We start from the raw sequence: 12,578 nt of genomic DNA on the forward strand, positions 1-12,578 counted from the left end.
ACTTCCAACAAGTTTGTTTACCTTTACAAAAAAGGAGGAGTTGTAGTCATTGCCTGTGAAGGCATGAAATCCTATCAGCGATGTCTTCTGTGCTGGTGTTAGGTCTATGTCGCTCATTCTAAAACCTTGCGATATGTGCTTGTGTTTGTATCTAGTACAACTCTTGCACCATCATCAATGAAGTGTGATAACGCTAGGATTGCAATATCTATGTCACCAGAATGAGATCGGATGATGACTGTGCCACTATCATTATTTCTCAAGACATGCTGCGCGTGCAAGATAACCTTTGTCTCAGCTTCTTCTTGTTCTGTGGTAAGTTCTGGGACCTCTGCAGTACCTTCTTTGGTCACGAGAGTACATTTCTGGTATGAAGAAGTAAACCACTTCACTCTTAAGACTTCCCAGGATAGTTTCTCTCTTGGACTCCAGCACACTCTGGATAAGGTCAATCAGTCTCGTTTTGTTCTCACCATTGGAGAGGAAACCTGTGAAGTCGCGGGGCAACTTTGATTGGGCTGACCGCACTATTATTTTGGATGCCGTTCCACGTCTATCTCTCTCAGTTGATTTGATACTCTGTGGTAGGTAAGCATCAGCAACAATATCAACTCTCCTGTAGCCTTTAGGGATGCATGAAAACACCTTCAAGGCAAGAGCCTCAAATGTGTTGGGATACGTTTTAAATGTTCCTTAACGCCATCAAGTCAACCACATAAGCAGCCACACTTTCATTTGCTGGTAGTCTGCTGGTAGGATCTAATGTGTCGATAGGATCCAGTGTACTGTTCTGTAATAGAACTTTCATCAGGTCACTTTTGTCATTTTTCCTTCTTGTACCATCTGCATTTGCTAAGCTCAAGGGAACAGGAGTTAAAGGATACTCTAAGGCTTTCTTGAAATCGATGATTTTACCATGGTTTGTTGATGTAGCTAGAAGCGTCCCTAAGACATCTCGATTAGCTTCTACTACCTTCACTTTGCCCTTCGCCTTAATTTCAATCTTCTTACCACTGTCAGAAAACAGGGAAAGTTTGTTGCGTTTAAGAGGATCGTGGAACTTAATTAGAACATTTAAAACGTATCCCAACACATTTGAGGCTCTTGCCTTGAAGGTGTTTTCATGCATCCCTAAAGGCTACAGGAGAGTTGATATTGTTGCTGATGCTTACCTACCACAGAGTATCAAATCAACTGAGAGAGATAGACGTGGAACGGCACCCAAAATAATAGTGCGGTCAGCCCAATCAAAGTTGCCCCGCAACTTCACAGGTTTCCTCCAATGGTGAGAACAAAACGAGACTGATTGACCTTATCCAGAGTGTGCTGGAGTCCAAGAGAGAAACTATCCTGGGAAGTCTTAAGAGTGAAGTGGTTTACTTCTCTTCATACCAGAAATGTACTCTCATGACCAAAGAAGGTACTGCAGAGGTCCCAGAACTTACCACAGAACAAGAAGAAGCTGACACAAAGGTTATCTTGCACGCGCAGCATGTCTTGAGAAATAATGATAGTGGCACAGTCATCATCCGATCTCATTCTGGTGACATAGATATTGCAATCCTAGCGTTATCACACTTCATTGATGATGGTGCAAGAGTTGTACCTAGATACAAACACAAGCACATATCGCAAGGTTTTTAGAATGAGCGACATAGACCTAACACCAGCACAGAAGACATCGCTGATAGGATTTCATGCCTTCACAGGCAATGACTACAACTCCTCCTTTTTTTTTGTAAAGGTAAACAAACTTGTTGGAAGTTACTTGAATGCAAGCCTAAATTCCTGGATACCTTCTCCAATCTTGGGGTGTCTTCTGCTGAAACCATGGAGGCAGACCTTGAAGAATATGTTGCCTTGCTGTATGGCATAAAGTGTAAAAGCGTCAACGAGGCCCGGTATATACTCTTTGATCGGAAATTTACCAAACAGAACAAGATCACTGATGTGTCATTGCTACCACCATGCCAGCATACACTGAGACTTCATATTTTGAGATCAAACTTATCGCTAGAGAATGGCGCTCAGCAGTCCTTTTGTAGTTATGAGACTGGAAACATTGCTGACAATGGATGGACAGAATCACTAGAACTGAGATGGTTTGAGAAGGTTATGCCTGATGATATGCAAGAACTGTTTATAGATCATGATTGTGAAGACTTTGTAGGCAACAGCGATGAAAGCGATACAGAGGATTAAGTAAGCATAATTGGTAGAACTTTAAAGTAAACTTTATAGTACAAACAAGTATTTGTGCCCTATTTGAACCAAAGGGTAACATAATGGTATGAAGTATTTTCCACAAATTACGGACCCAAATGCTTGGAACCGTATAATATAAGATTCCCTAAAGACTAAAGACCCCATCCTGTCTATTAAATATGGGGTCTTCAGAGACTTCCTCTTCCAGCCCCTGCCCCCCCCCCACACACACAGTATTGTTGCCATCGAGTTTTGGAATAACATATCAACATTAATTTTGATTTTAGGTTGTAAGATGTGTTGCATCATAATTATTTGAAATTACAGTATCATACATTATTACACATTATATTCTCAAAATGCTCATAACGCCTGAATGGCACCCCCCTGTTTGGGGGTGGAGTGGGGTGGGGAGTTGGTGGCTGGATGTTTGTATGAAGGAGTTTGACTTTCTTGGTCAAGATATACTTAATCTTCATAAAAATCTGGTCATACCAAACAAAGAATAAACTTTAGGCAAATTTCACTGGTGTTGTTTTTAAATAGGGGGCCATTTAGAGACCCCCCCTTCTACACCCCACCCCCATATTGTTACCACATCAAATATAAAAGGCTTATTTAAATAAGTGGGTTCAATCTTGGCATTAAAAAGAGTGTACTTTATACTATTTTGTGTTTAAGCGTAACTTAGGGTATGTTTTCCTTTAAAATGGACCCCCGGAAATAGGGGTCCTTTAGAGACCCCCTACTACTCTTCCACCCTCCAGATTGTTACCACATCAAATATGTTGGGCTTAATTTACTAATTGGGTGTACATTATGAGATTTATAAGAGTTTGCTCTACACTATTGTGTTTAAACGTAACTTATGATATTTTATCCTTAAAAATGGACCCCGGAAAGAACCCCCCCTTTGTGGGAGCCTGTTCAGGATAGGGGCTTGTTACCCAAGATATTCTTATTCCTCATGAAATTCTGATCTAGAAAAACCATATGGGATAAGTTTACGCTCCAAGTGACACCTAGCTCATCTACAGCCTGGTCTATAATCATATGTGCTAATATTAACCCTAACACTGGACCCTGCTTTTGATATCGGAAGTCAAAGAAGATCCGAAATAGTCAAGAAGAAGAAGAATTTTTGACTTGGCACCCGCGGGATTCGAACCTTTGACCCCCCGCATGCCAACCACACGATCACGGACCGGTAGCTACACGGGTCATTGCTGCCCGGCCAGCAATTCCGTGAGCAAATAACACTCGGGGTGATTGCGTCATCGCAGACCCTGGGATTCATACATGCGCAGGAATTTTTCATCGTAAGATTTTGTAAGATTTTTGGGTGTTAGGGTTAATATAATTTTATAATTTTATCATCTTATGTCTAAATCAACGCTATTGGTATAAAGTCTCTCTTTAAAAAATGACCCACTTTCTATTCTTGTTTATTATACAGATTTGCTGGGTTAGCTTTTGGCACAGAATGCCTATGCGACAACCGTGGGCCAATGTATTATCTAGACAGAAAAACAGAAAACGCAAACTGTATGTTACCATGTAGAGGAGACAGATGGGAAGCATGTGGTGGAGTCAAACAAGCGAGATTTTACGAGAGTAAGTCATCCAATGGCATGAACTAAAAAGAAAAAAGATTATGGAATCTTTCCTAGTACCCAGCTGCGTGCTACCCACAAGCTTCAACATAAAAAGACGGATGTTTTGAGAAATTTTCTCAAAATATCAAGAGATATCTTAAGAACCACTTAACCAATACTAAGCTTGTTTGTACTCATTTCAATGCATTTTTCATGCTGATTTCAAATATGGTCATGAAAATTTACAATTCTGAAATTTTGAAAAATTCAAATAAAATTTGAAACTTGTCGTCTGCAGTCGACACCCGCATGGAGAGAGTTAAGGGGCGTTCTCGCCTTCTATTTCCCAACGTCCCATCATTTTCTTCCTCTTCTCTATCCCATTTTTCCCTCCTTCTTTTGTCACTTTTCACCTTCCTTCCTTTTATTCCACCTTTCATCGTTTTAGTAGGCTCCACTCCGGAACGCGCACTGCCAAGTAAAGCGAGACAATTTTATGAATCACTCTGCAATTTATATCGTTTTTTTTTTTTCATTTTGTTTTTCCTCAGCTCGCATTGGAGTTTGTGGCGGGAAACTAAAGCCATCAGACGGTTATATATCTTCACCTTTGTTTCCAAGTGAATATGATAGAGGTTCCATATGCACATGGAAGGTAACTCGTGATGATCCGAATATTGAGGGATATACGCGTAAGTAAACCATCGATCCCCCAATAAACACCGATGTTCGCATAAGCTACATTGCAGGGATTGTGGTTGTAAGATCATTGGGGTTATATTCTGTGCATTTTGTGCATTTTTTCTGCGTTTTTAGCCAATAGAGCTAAAAAACGCACCTTGGCTCGGGGAAAAAATAATTGCGTCCAACGTCCAGGCAGTGTTGCCGTCATATTGTCTGTTTTGTTTACGCTATTGGCCGTTGCCACTTTGAATAATGTCGGCCACCGTGCACCGTCGTCTGATTGGAAGTGACATTGTGGGGTTTAGACATAGGATACACGTTTGAGCCACACAATGATACACCCCTGTACAGAGGGATAATGTATACGTATGCTTAGAGTATACCCCCTCTATGGACCACAAATGGCCAATGAATTGTGCGATCAACCCTAAAATGTAAAAAAAAATCTCAATGTAACAAACATTTTGATGTTTGAAAAAAAGTACGATGAGAATTAAAGCCTATTATGATATCGGTGAACAAAATACTTATTGCATTAGGGATTCAATCATGTTTCATCGATGTTCATCACCGATTAACAACGATGTGTCCACGTCGTCTAAGTGGTTTACTTCGCGAGGGCAGCTTTAGCTGTCCGAGCGAAGTAAACCACACAGTTGTTAATCGGTGATGAACAACGGTGAAACATGATTGAATCCCTTTCAACAACGAAAAGAAGCTAAAGATCGTATAATTCACGATTATTTCACGAAGAATGTCAGTTAATCATTGCCACTCGACAGCCTTACAAAAACTACAATGATTTCTCTGTTATAAAACTACAGACGGCAATGTTTAGCCGCTACCTGAAAAATACTGAATTCAACTTTATACATGTTCAGGGGCTAAAACAAATCTTTCACAACCTTTCATGATGTTTTCACCCTGGAACATGTACACATTATAAAACCCTAAGAACTATACGTAACTTTAGTGTATGTTGAGGGGCCAAGTGGACTTACGGTCTTCTTGCGCTCAGGTCTCCAAATCTATTGCATTCTGTTAAGGTAGTTTTTAAATGTGTCAAAAGTGTAGTAGGTTGTCTACCTATAAATAATACAATGTACAACATTTTTGTTTTAAGGGTTAACTAAGTATTGTTAGTCGAAGCAGCCAAAAAGATCGATTTTCATCATCTAAATCAATACATTATTTCAAAATAACACCTTGATGGTTTGCAAAAGTTCATTCTACAAATCACATACTTTAAAAACTTGCTTGATTTATTGTTGTTAATGAGTTATGTACGTTTTACAAAAGTGATGTTGTTTCAGCCCTCTTTTAAACATAACTCAACTTATAACTACAACAGTATATCTGTGATATTTAAATTCTTCTACACGCTCGCTATGAAATAATCAATGCAATTTTCCCCAAAGCTCACTACCATTCCCAAGATGCTGTGAACTACCAAATCGCAACAGTTTAAACTAGTGTCTAACCTATATATTTCCATACCTTTTTCCCAATGTTCCATTTTTAGTTAAATTCATGATGTTACTTCTACTACCAGGGGATACCATTCGAATAACTGACCTTGGTAGTAATAACTGGGCAGCGCCACGAAACACTCTGCTCCTAATAACCAATATGACACAACTAGAGGGAGCTATTATGAATATTTCTGGTCCTGGTTTCTATGTCGAGTTTCAATCATCGTTAACGACAACTGGACAGGGAGATCCAGGATTCATGATAACATATACGCCAAAGCAAAGTAAGTCGACTGCTTAGTGCCAGAAGTGGGTAAGTGCAATAGCTGCCATGTGTAGCTGGCATATGTAGATGAGTACAACATACTGTGTGTAAATTGCCAAATGTGCACATGGCTGCTATTGCACTTACCCACTTCTAGCACTGAGCACTATTTTGTCATAGTGATGAACCTGGTTATTGTAACAAGAAATCGCCCCTCTGTATTAGGCTTATAATATGAACCGATGTTAGCGAGCGTGATATCTGTTGCAGGGGAAAGCTATTGACCTTTTCGGTAAATCCATTAAGTCTTTTCGAAATGGTAGTTTTGATTAACCAATCAGTTATGTGTATTGTCAGCATGTGATGGCTATAAGCCAATTACAAACATGTTTATATAAAAAGGCTAAAAAATTCCTCCACTTAACAGACTCTTTCCCGGGTGTAAGGCTAAATACTAAGTTGTCATGTGTGGCAAGATTAGATAAAGGCATACAAACTAGGGTATGAGATATTAGGAATTATTTCCTAGCCTCTTAACCACACTGGTTAATCACATATAGCTATTCAAGACACAGGATATGTAAGGGATAAACTGTGCATATGAGATGTGGGTGCAAGTGGCATCATTTCACTGCCGTGAAATAATATACCAGTACGCAGTCGATTATCACAGTACCGGTACAGCCAGTCCCTGTGTGAGTGGTCGAGTTTTCGTCAGATGTGTCTTTGACTTCATCAGGACTCCACGAAGTCAGAGACACATCTGACCATGGCTCGACCACTCACACAGGGACTGGCTGCACCGGTATTGTGATGACCGACGCCGTATTCGTAAAATGAAAATACCATACACTGGTATTGCAAGAAATTATTGTTTTGCTCCTGATTATGTTAGGAAAATATGATATGTATAGATTTAATATTAAATCTGGCGGACTATTTTAAAGCTATTTTATATCATTTGGCACTCTATAATTTAACATGTGATTAAATTATAACAAATCATTGCTCTTACACAAAACATGACAGGAAAATACAAACAAGCAAAGCATTAAAATAATATGTAGGCCTAATGCTTTGATTTAGTTTTGGCAAAGTAAGGCAATACAAATACAAAACACGAATTAAGGGTACACGACGCATCGTTGGTCAAAGCAGCCAAAAAATATCAATTTTCATTATATAAATCAATATATTAACACTTTGATGTTTTGCATTCTACGAATCTTATACTTTGAAAACGTGCTTGATTTATTGTTGTTAATGAGTCTTTACAACATAACTGAAGAACCACAGGACCCACAAACATGACTAAAACATATCTGTGATATTTAAATTCTTCTACACGCTCGCTATGAAATGATCAATGCAATTTTTGCCAAAGCTCACTATACCATTCGCAAGACGCTGTCAACTACCAAATCGTAACAGTTTAACTCTCTTCACGCGGGTGTCGACTGCAGACGACAAGTTTCAAATTTTTTTAGAAATTAAAAAATTTCAGAAATGTAAATTTTCATGACCATATTTGGAATCAGCATGAAAAATGCATTAAAATGAGTACAAACAAGCCTAGTATTGATTCAGTAGTTCTTAAGATAGCTCTTGATAGTTTGAGAAAATATTTCAAAACTTGAACTTTTTCCATGGAGGCGCATGGATAGCACGCAGAGCATTAAAACAGTTGCTAACTTTAATATGAAGAAAAACTGTTCTAAGATATGAAAATATAGACATACAGTAGTAAGATAAACGCGAATTTTGTTCTCCCTTTCAGGTAAAAAATCGATGAAAGGCCTAACCACAATCGTACCATCTATCGCAAACACAAGTGTCGGTATTGGCGTAGGGAACACATACAACCCAAGACATTTTCCAACACAATATTTTGATAACTCAATGGAAGAAAGTACTACATATGGACCTACGTACATACCTATGACTACTCATGCACCACATAGTCCCGGGAAATTAGTAGGTAAGTAAATATACAAAACCAATATCATCATTTGGTGCATCTATTTACAGTAGGGGCGTACCGGTGCTGCCGAGTCAGGAGCGGGTAATTTTCCAAATTGTCGGCACGCTGACCCACTACTGAAATGAGATAAATGAAGACAATTTTGGCCTAAAACTGTAACAAAGGAAGATGCACATATTTACCATGATGACAATTTTGTCCAGGTATTTCGAGTCAGGGGAAAAACTTGCCCCTCCCCATATTCCCGGTCGGCACACCTGTGATTTACCATACTCGTTACAAGCACCTGTTCTACTCGAGTGAGAGGGATGTTCAAGGTTTCACCCCATAGACATTGTGTGCGTTGATGCCCCAACACCCCCCTCTCTCTAGTGGAACTGGCAAGTGTATCGAGTAATAGTATTTCATACACACCAAAATAGTGAGAACCAATCAGAGCAAACATTAGTAAAATACGAGGTACGTGTGCTTGAATATTGTATAATTACACGGGCGCGCAGTGCTTTTGGACGCGTTCAATTTTATTCTTCTTATTATTTTGTACAATTTAACTTCCAATAAGTAATACGCATTTATACCAATAAATATAATTTACACCAGACTCAACGAAGTGTGATGTGGCACGCACTTATAGTGGCCATTATAGACTCAGAGTATTCGATTTACAATCTTGAAAATATGTACTTGGAACACTCTGCCGTAAATTCCGTGCCGAATTTCTAATGATCATGGAAACGAAGTATATTGTGCTTGGGAACAAACATGACATCTACAACAATGATTTACCCTTCCCCCTCCTCATCAATCAATGTTGGACACATTGGGAAACCGCTGAAGATATTGGCATTTCTCAATTATTTCATGGGGGAAAGGGGGTGACAGTTTTCCGTTATTTACTTGCAAGCATTCCGAGACTTGTTTCCAAGATTATAGACTATTCAATGTACTATGTCTTCGTTATTTTCAATTTCCATTTTATTTCCAGTAATGTTAAACTTCTAACGAATATTTGATGACATAAACTAGATAAAATGTTGTTCGCCAAATGTGTATTCTAACATCCACTATAAGTATGTACCGAGAAGGAATTGTAATATTTGAAAATAACAACAGCAACAAAAGAGTTATCGAATTAAATTCGACTTAAATGTGAAAGAAACTGACCATGCAGAGAATCAAATCACCATAGAATCTATAAATATTCTTTAATTAAGAATTCAAAGAACAGACCTTCTAGGATAGGCAGTCGTTACTCTGAGATTCATCGTCAGACGACGCGATACAAAGTGCTGAGGAGGGACTATCATCGCTTTGGAATGTAAATAAATATACATTCCATGGTGTCAGCACTGCCATAGTCTATCCCAGAGTCAGTCTGTATATAGGAGATAAGCATAAAGTGCTCTGGGATAGATGTTGGCAGTGTTGACACCATGGAATGTATATTCATTTGCATTCCAAAGCGATGGTAGTCCCTCCAAAGCCTTTCATCGCGTCGTCAGACGATTGCCTTCCAGGCATGAAACTCAAAATACCTATTCTGGAAGGTCTCTTCTTTGAATTTTTATACGCTCTCCATTTTAGGGTTAAAAGTTGTTATTCTGTAATTACACATAGTATATTATCAGTCTCATGATCACAAATGATGATAATACTCCATTCTCTTTTTACGTTCCTTTTTCAGCTACGGTAGCAACAGTTGGTATTGGCGGAAGCATCGTTGCATTTTGGGGCATTTCATTGGGCGCTATGTTTCTGAGAAAAAAGTAAGACAATTTTCACACTTTGCATGTAATGGGTTATTCCACTTGAAATCCACACTAGTCCTGTGGAAGATTTTGGAAATATCTTTTTTTCCTAAAACACCAAAAAAAAAATTAGGTCTTTTTGGAAAAAAATCCATATCTTCAATATGAAAGATCACAATTTTCAATTGATCGTCGGCTTTTCCTCCCAGCTACATACACTTTAAGAATATTTATAAAATTTATAAAATTTTCTTCGAGGACTGTTATATATCAAAAATGTGAAAAATATCAACTTTTAATAATTTGTCATAACATTTGCATTATACTGTGAATTTCAAAAAATGAAAAATATTTGATATCAGAAAGACATTCTTCGTATTTAGAATGCAATTTGATATGTCTGATGTACTCTCATGTCCCACAAAAAATACTATCGAAACGCCCAAAACGCTCATTCCAGATCCCTTAAGGTGTTTTAAATTTCCTCAAAATTAATATTTTTTATAATGTTAGAGTGAATCCCCTGGCCCTCTATAATGACGCAAAATTATAACGAACTATTTCCTGTTACTTCACAGAGTACCATGGATTTTGAAGTACACCAAAGGCGACACCGAATTCGACGATTCACCAGATGTATCCCGAGCTTCCTCCTATCGTGGGTCAAGCTTCTATAGTGATTCTGATAGTCTCTCCGGAAGTTATAACTTTGACCCCACGCCAATATCTGATGACGTCCACACTGAAAATGTCCCGGATCCGATTAACCCGATTCCTTTACCCCAAAAATCGCGTTACCAAAAAAAAGCTTCAAGAGCACTATCGACTATTGTTGAGCATTTATATTCTTCTGTTTACATTCCGGGAAGGACCGTTAGAGGAGCAAAAAGTCGCGGTTCACGTTGGATGAGGAAGAAGCCAACATTAGCACCAAAGCCAGATATTGTGCTAATTGCAAACACGAATGAAGACAAAAATCGCGATTATGATCAACCATGTATAGGAAAAGAGGGAAAGGGTCGTGTTTCATTGCAAATATACCAAAATATAGTAAAGTACAAGAAAGTCAATAAGACAGAGGAGATGTCAATAGATGGGTCTTCTGAGGGCCAACAACAGAATGCGGAACTTGCGGAACAAACCATTGCTGACAATGGACAGACAATGCGAAGAGAGGACACTAATGGATATTTAGTTCCTGGTGCAGGAACATATGCTGGATCACCAAATAATAACACCGATAGTACACTGTGATGTGTTTTAATGTGTAAAACTACTGAAACTTCCACAGCAGTGAGGTTTTATGTAAGGAATAATGTAAAGAAGAGCTGCACGAGTTGTCCAAATAGGGATGGTTTTCGTTTCTTTCTTACAGAATAATTATCAAAATTCCATTGGTTCAAAACTGAAAATCTGGAGAAAGTTTTGTTGGAATGCTCTGCTTCCATAATGTAATAGATCGATATCATATTTTAATCTAAGTAGGAAGCAGAGGTGTGACGTCGATCACATGTGAAAATACTGGACATGATGGATGACTCCACACGCGTGCAGCCACATCAAAACGCATCAATGCAATCTGCCGCGGGCGCATCCATAATAGCACTAGACTAAGCGTGTTACAGGGCGTTGGGTGCGTGTGCATGTATGGCGCTCATGGAGAGATGTCATGTGCATACAATGTCGTGAACAAAAGCAGATCAACCTTGATCCGCAACCATGATAACGTATTTTATATATATCACCAATAATGAATAATGCTATGTTTTAAATCATGTAAATTGTTCAGAAATAAAGAACATGTAAATCTGCAACATTTTAGACACTTCTATGGCTACAATAAAAAAAAAAGAGCAAAAAAAAAAAAAAAAAAAAAAGCGCAGTGATTTATAGTGCGCTACGCACAGGCACAACGCTTAGACGTTGATCCACAAGACTCAACACACTTTACAGGTTGTCGCTGACCACTACGGCCCACATCATTCCATAAACCATTTAACAACAAATCAGGGACTTTGCTGCTTCAAGAGCGCACACCCTAGACATTCCAAAATAACCATCGCAACCAGGACAAGCTCTCCGAGTTTCGTACGGGTTACAAAGAGACAATTAGCAGTAAGTTCCTTGGAATTTCAAGCTAACTCAATTTTCCAAAAGAGCATGCTATAGGCACCGCCAGGGTTCGAACCCGCAACCTCTCGCACCATAGTCGAACGCCTTAACGATTGAGTAACCTTGAAAAATCGGGAAAGTGATTACCAGACCACAAGGTGGTGAATTCCTGGATGATTCTAGGCATTCAGATTTATTTATTACTTTGAATAATATTTTGAAGTAATTAAGTTATCGAAAGTGTAGAAAAACATTAATTTATTTGATGGTTCAAAGTTGACAAAACATGCCAATTTTGCAGCAGAAAGGTTTTGCATTACTATCCACTAATATAATGGAAACGTACAGCAACTGAGCTTGACGTGACGTAATGGTGTCATGGCTGCTTTCCGGTATGACCATGATGATTGGTGACTGCAAAGTGTGTTCCAATATCTGTGCTGCTCGCTTATTTCTTAAAATGATTATGAACATTATGAATACGAGTTACCTTCAAAGACTAAATAACGATAAATA

At 38.6% G+C, this 12,578-nt stretch overlaps 1 protein-coding gene across 1 annotated transcript in view; it reads left to right on the plus strand.

Annotated features, from left to right (window-relative positions):
* LOC140139503 (uncharacterized) overlaps positions 1–11,757 on the plus strand; it is a 70,156-nt gene extending 58,399 nt beyond the window's left edge. The window contains exons 5-10 of the mRNA XM_072161233.1: positions 3,662–3,819; positions 4,352–4,492; positions 6,007–6,240; positions 7,999–8,199; positions 9,887–9,968; positions 10,529–11,757. Of these exons, the coding sequence (XP_072017334.1) occupies positions 3,662–3,819; positions 4,352–4,492; positions 6,007–6,240; positions 7,999–8,199; positions 9,887–9,968; positions 10,529–11,204 (1,492 nt within the window). The 3' untranslated portion in view covers positions 11,205–11,757. The remainder of the gene's footprint in view (positions 1–3,661; positions 3,820–4,351; positions 4,493–6,006; positions 6,241–7,998; positions 8,200–9,886; positions 9,969–10,528) is intronic.
* The last annotated feature ends 821 nt before the right edge of the window (positions 11,758–12,578 follow it).

The sequence above is a fragment of the Amphiura filiformis genome, chromosome 18 (assembly GCF_039555335.1).
Source record: "Amphiura filiformis chromosome 18, Afil_fr2py, whole genome shotgun sequence".
Lineage (NCBI taxonomy): Eukaryota > Metazoa > Echinodermata > Ophiuroidea > Amphilepidida > Amphiuridae > Amphiura > Amphiura filiformis.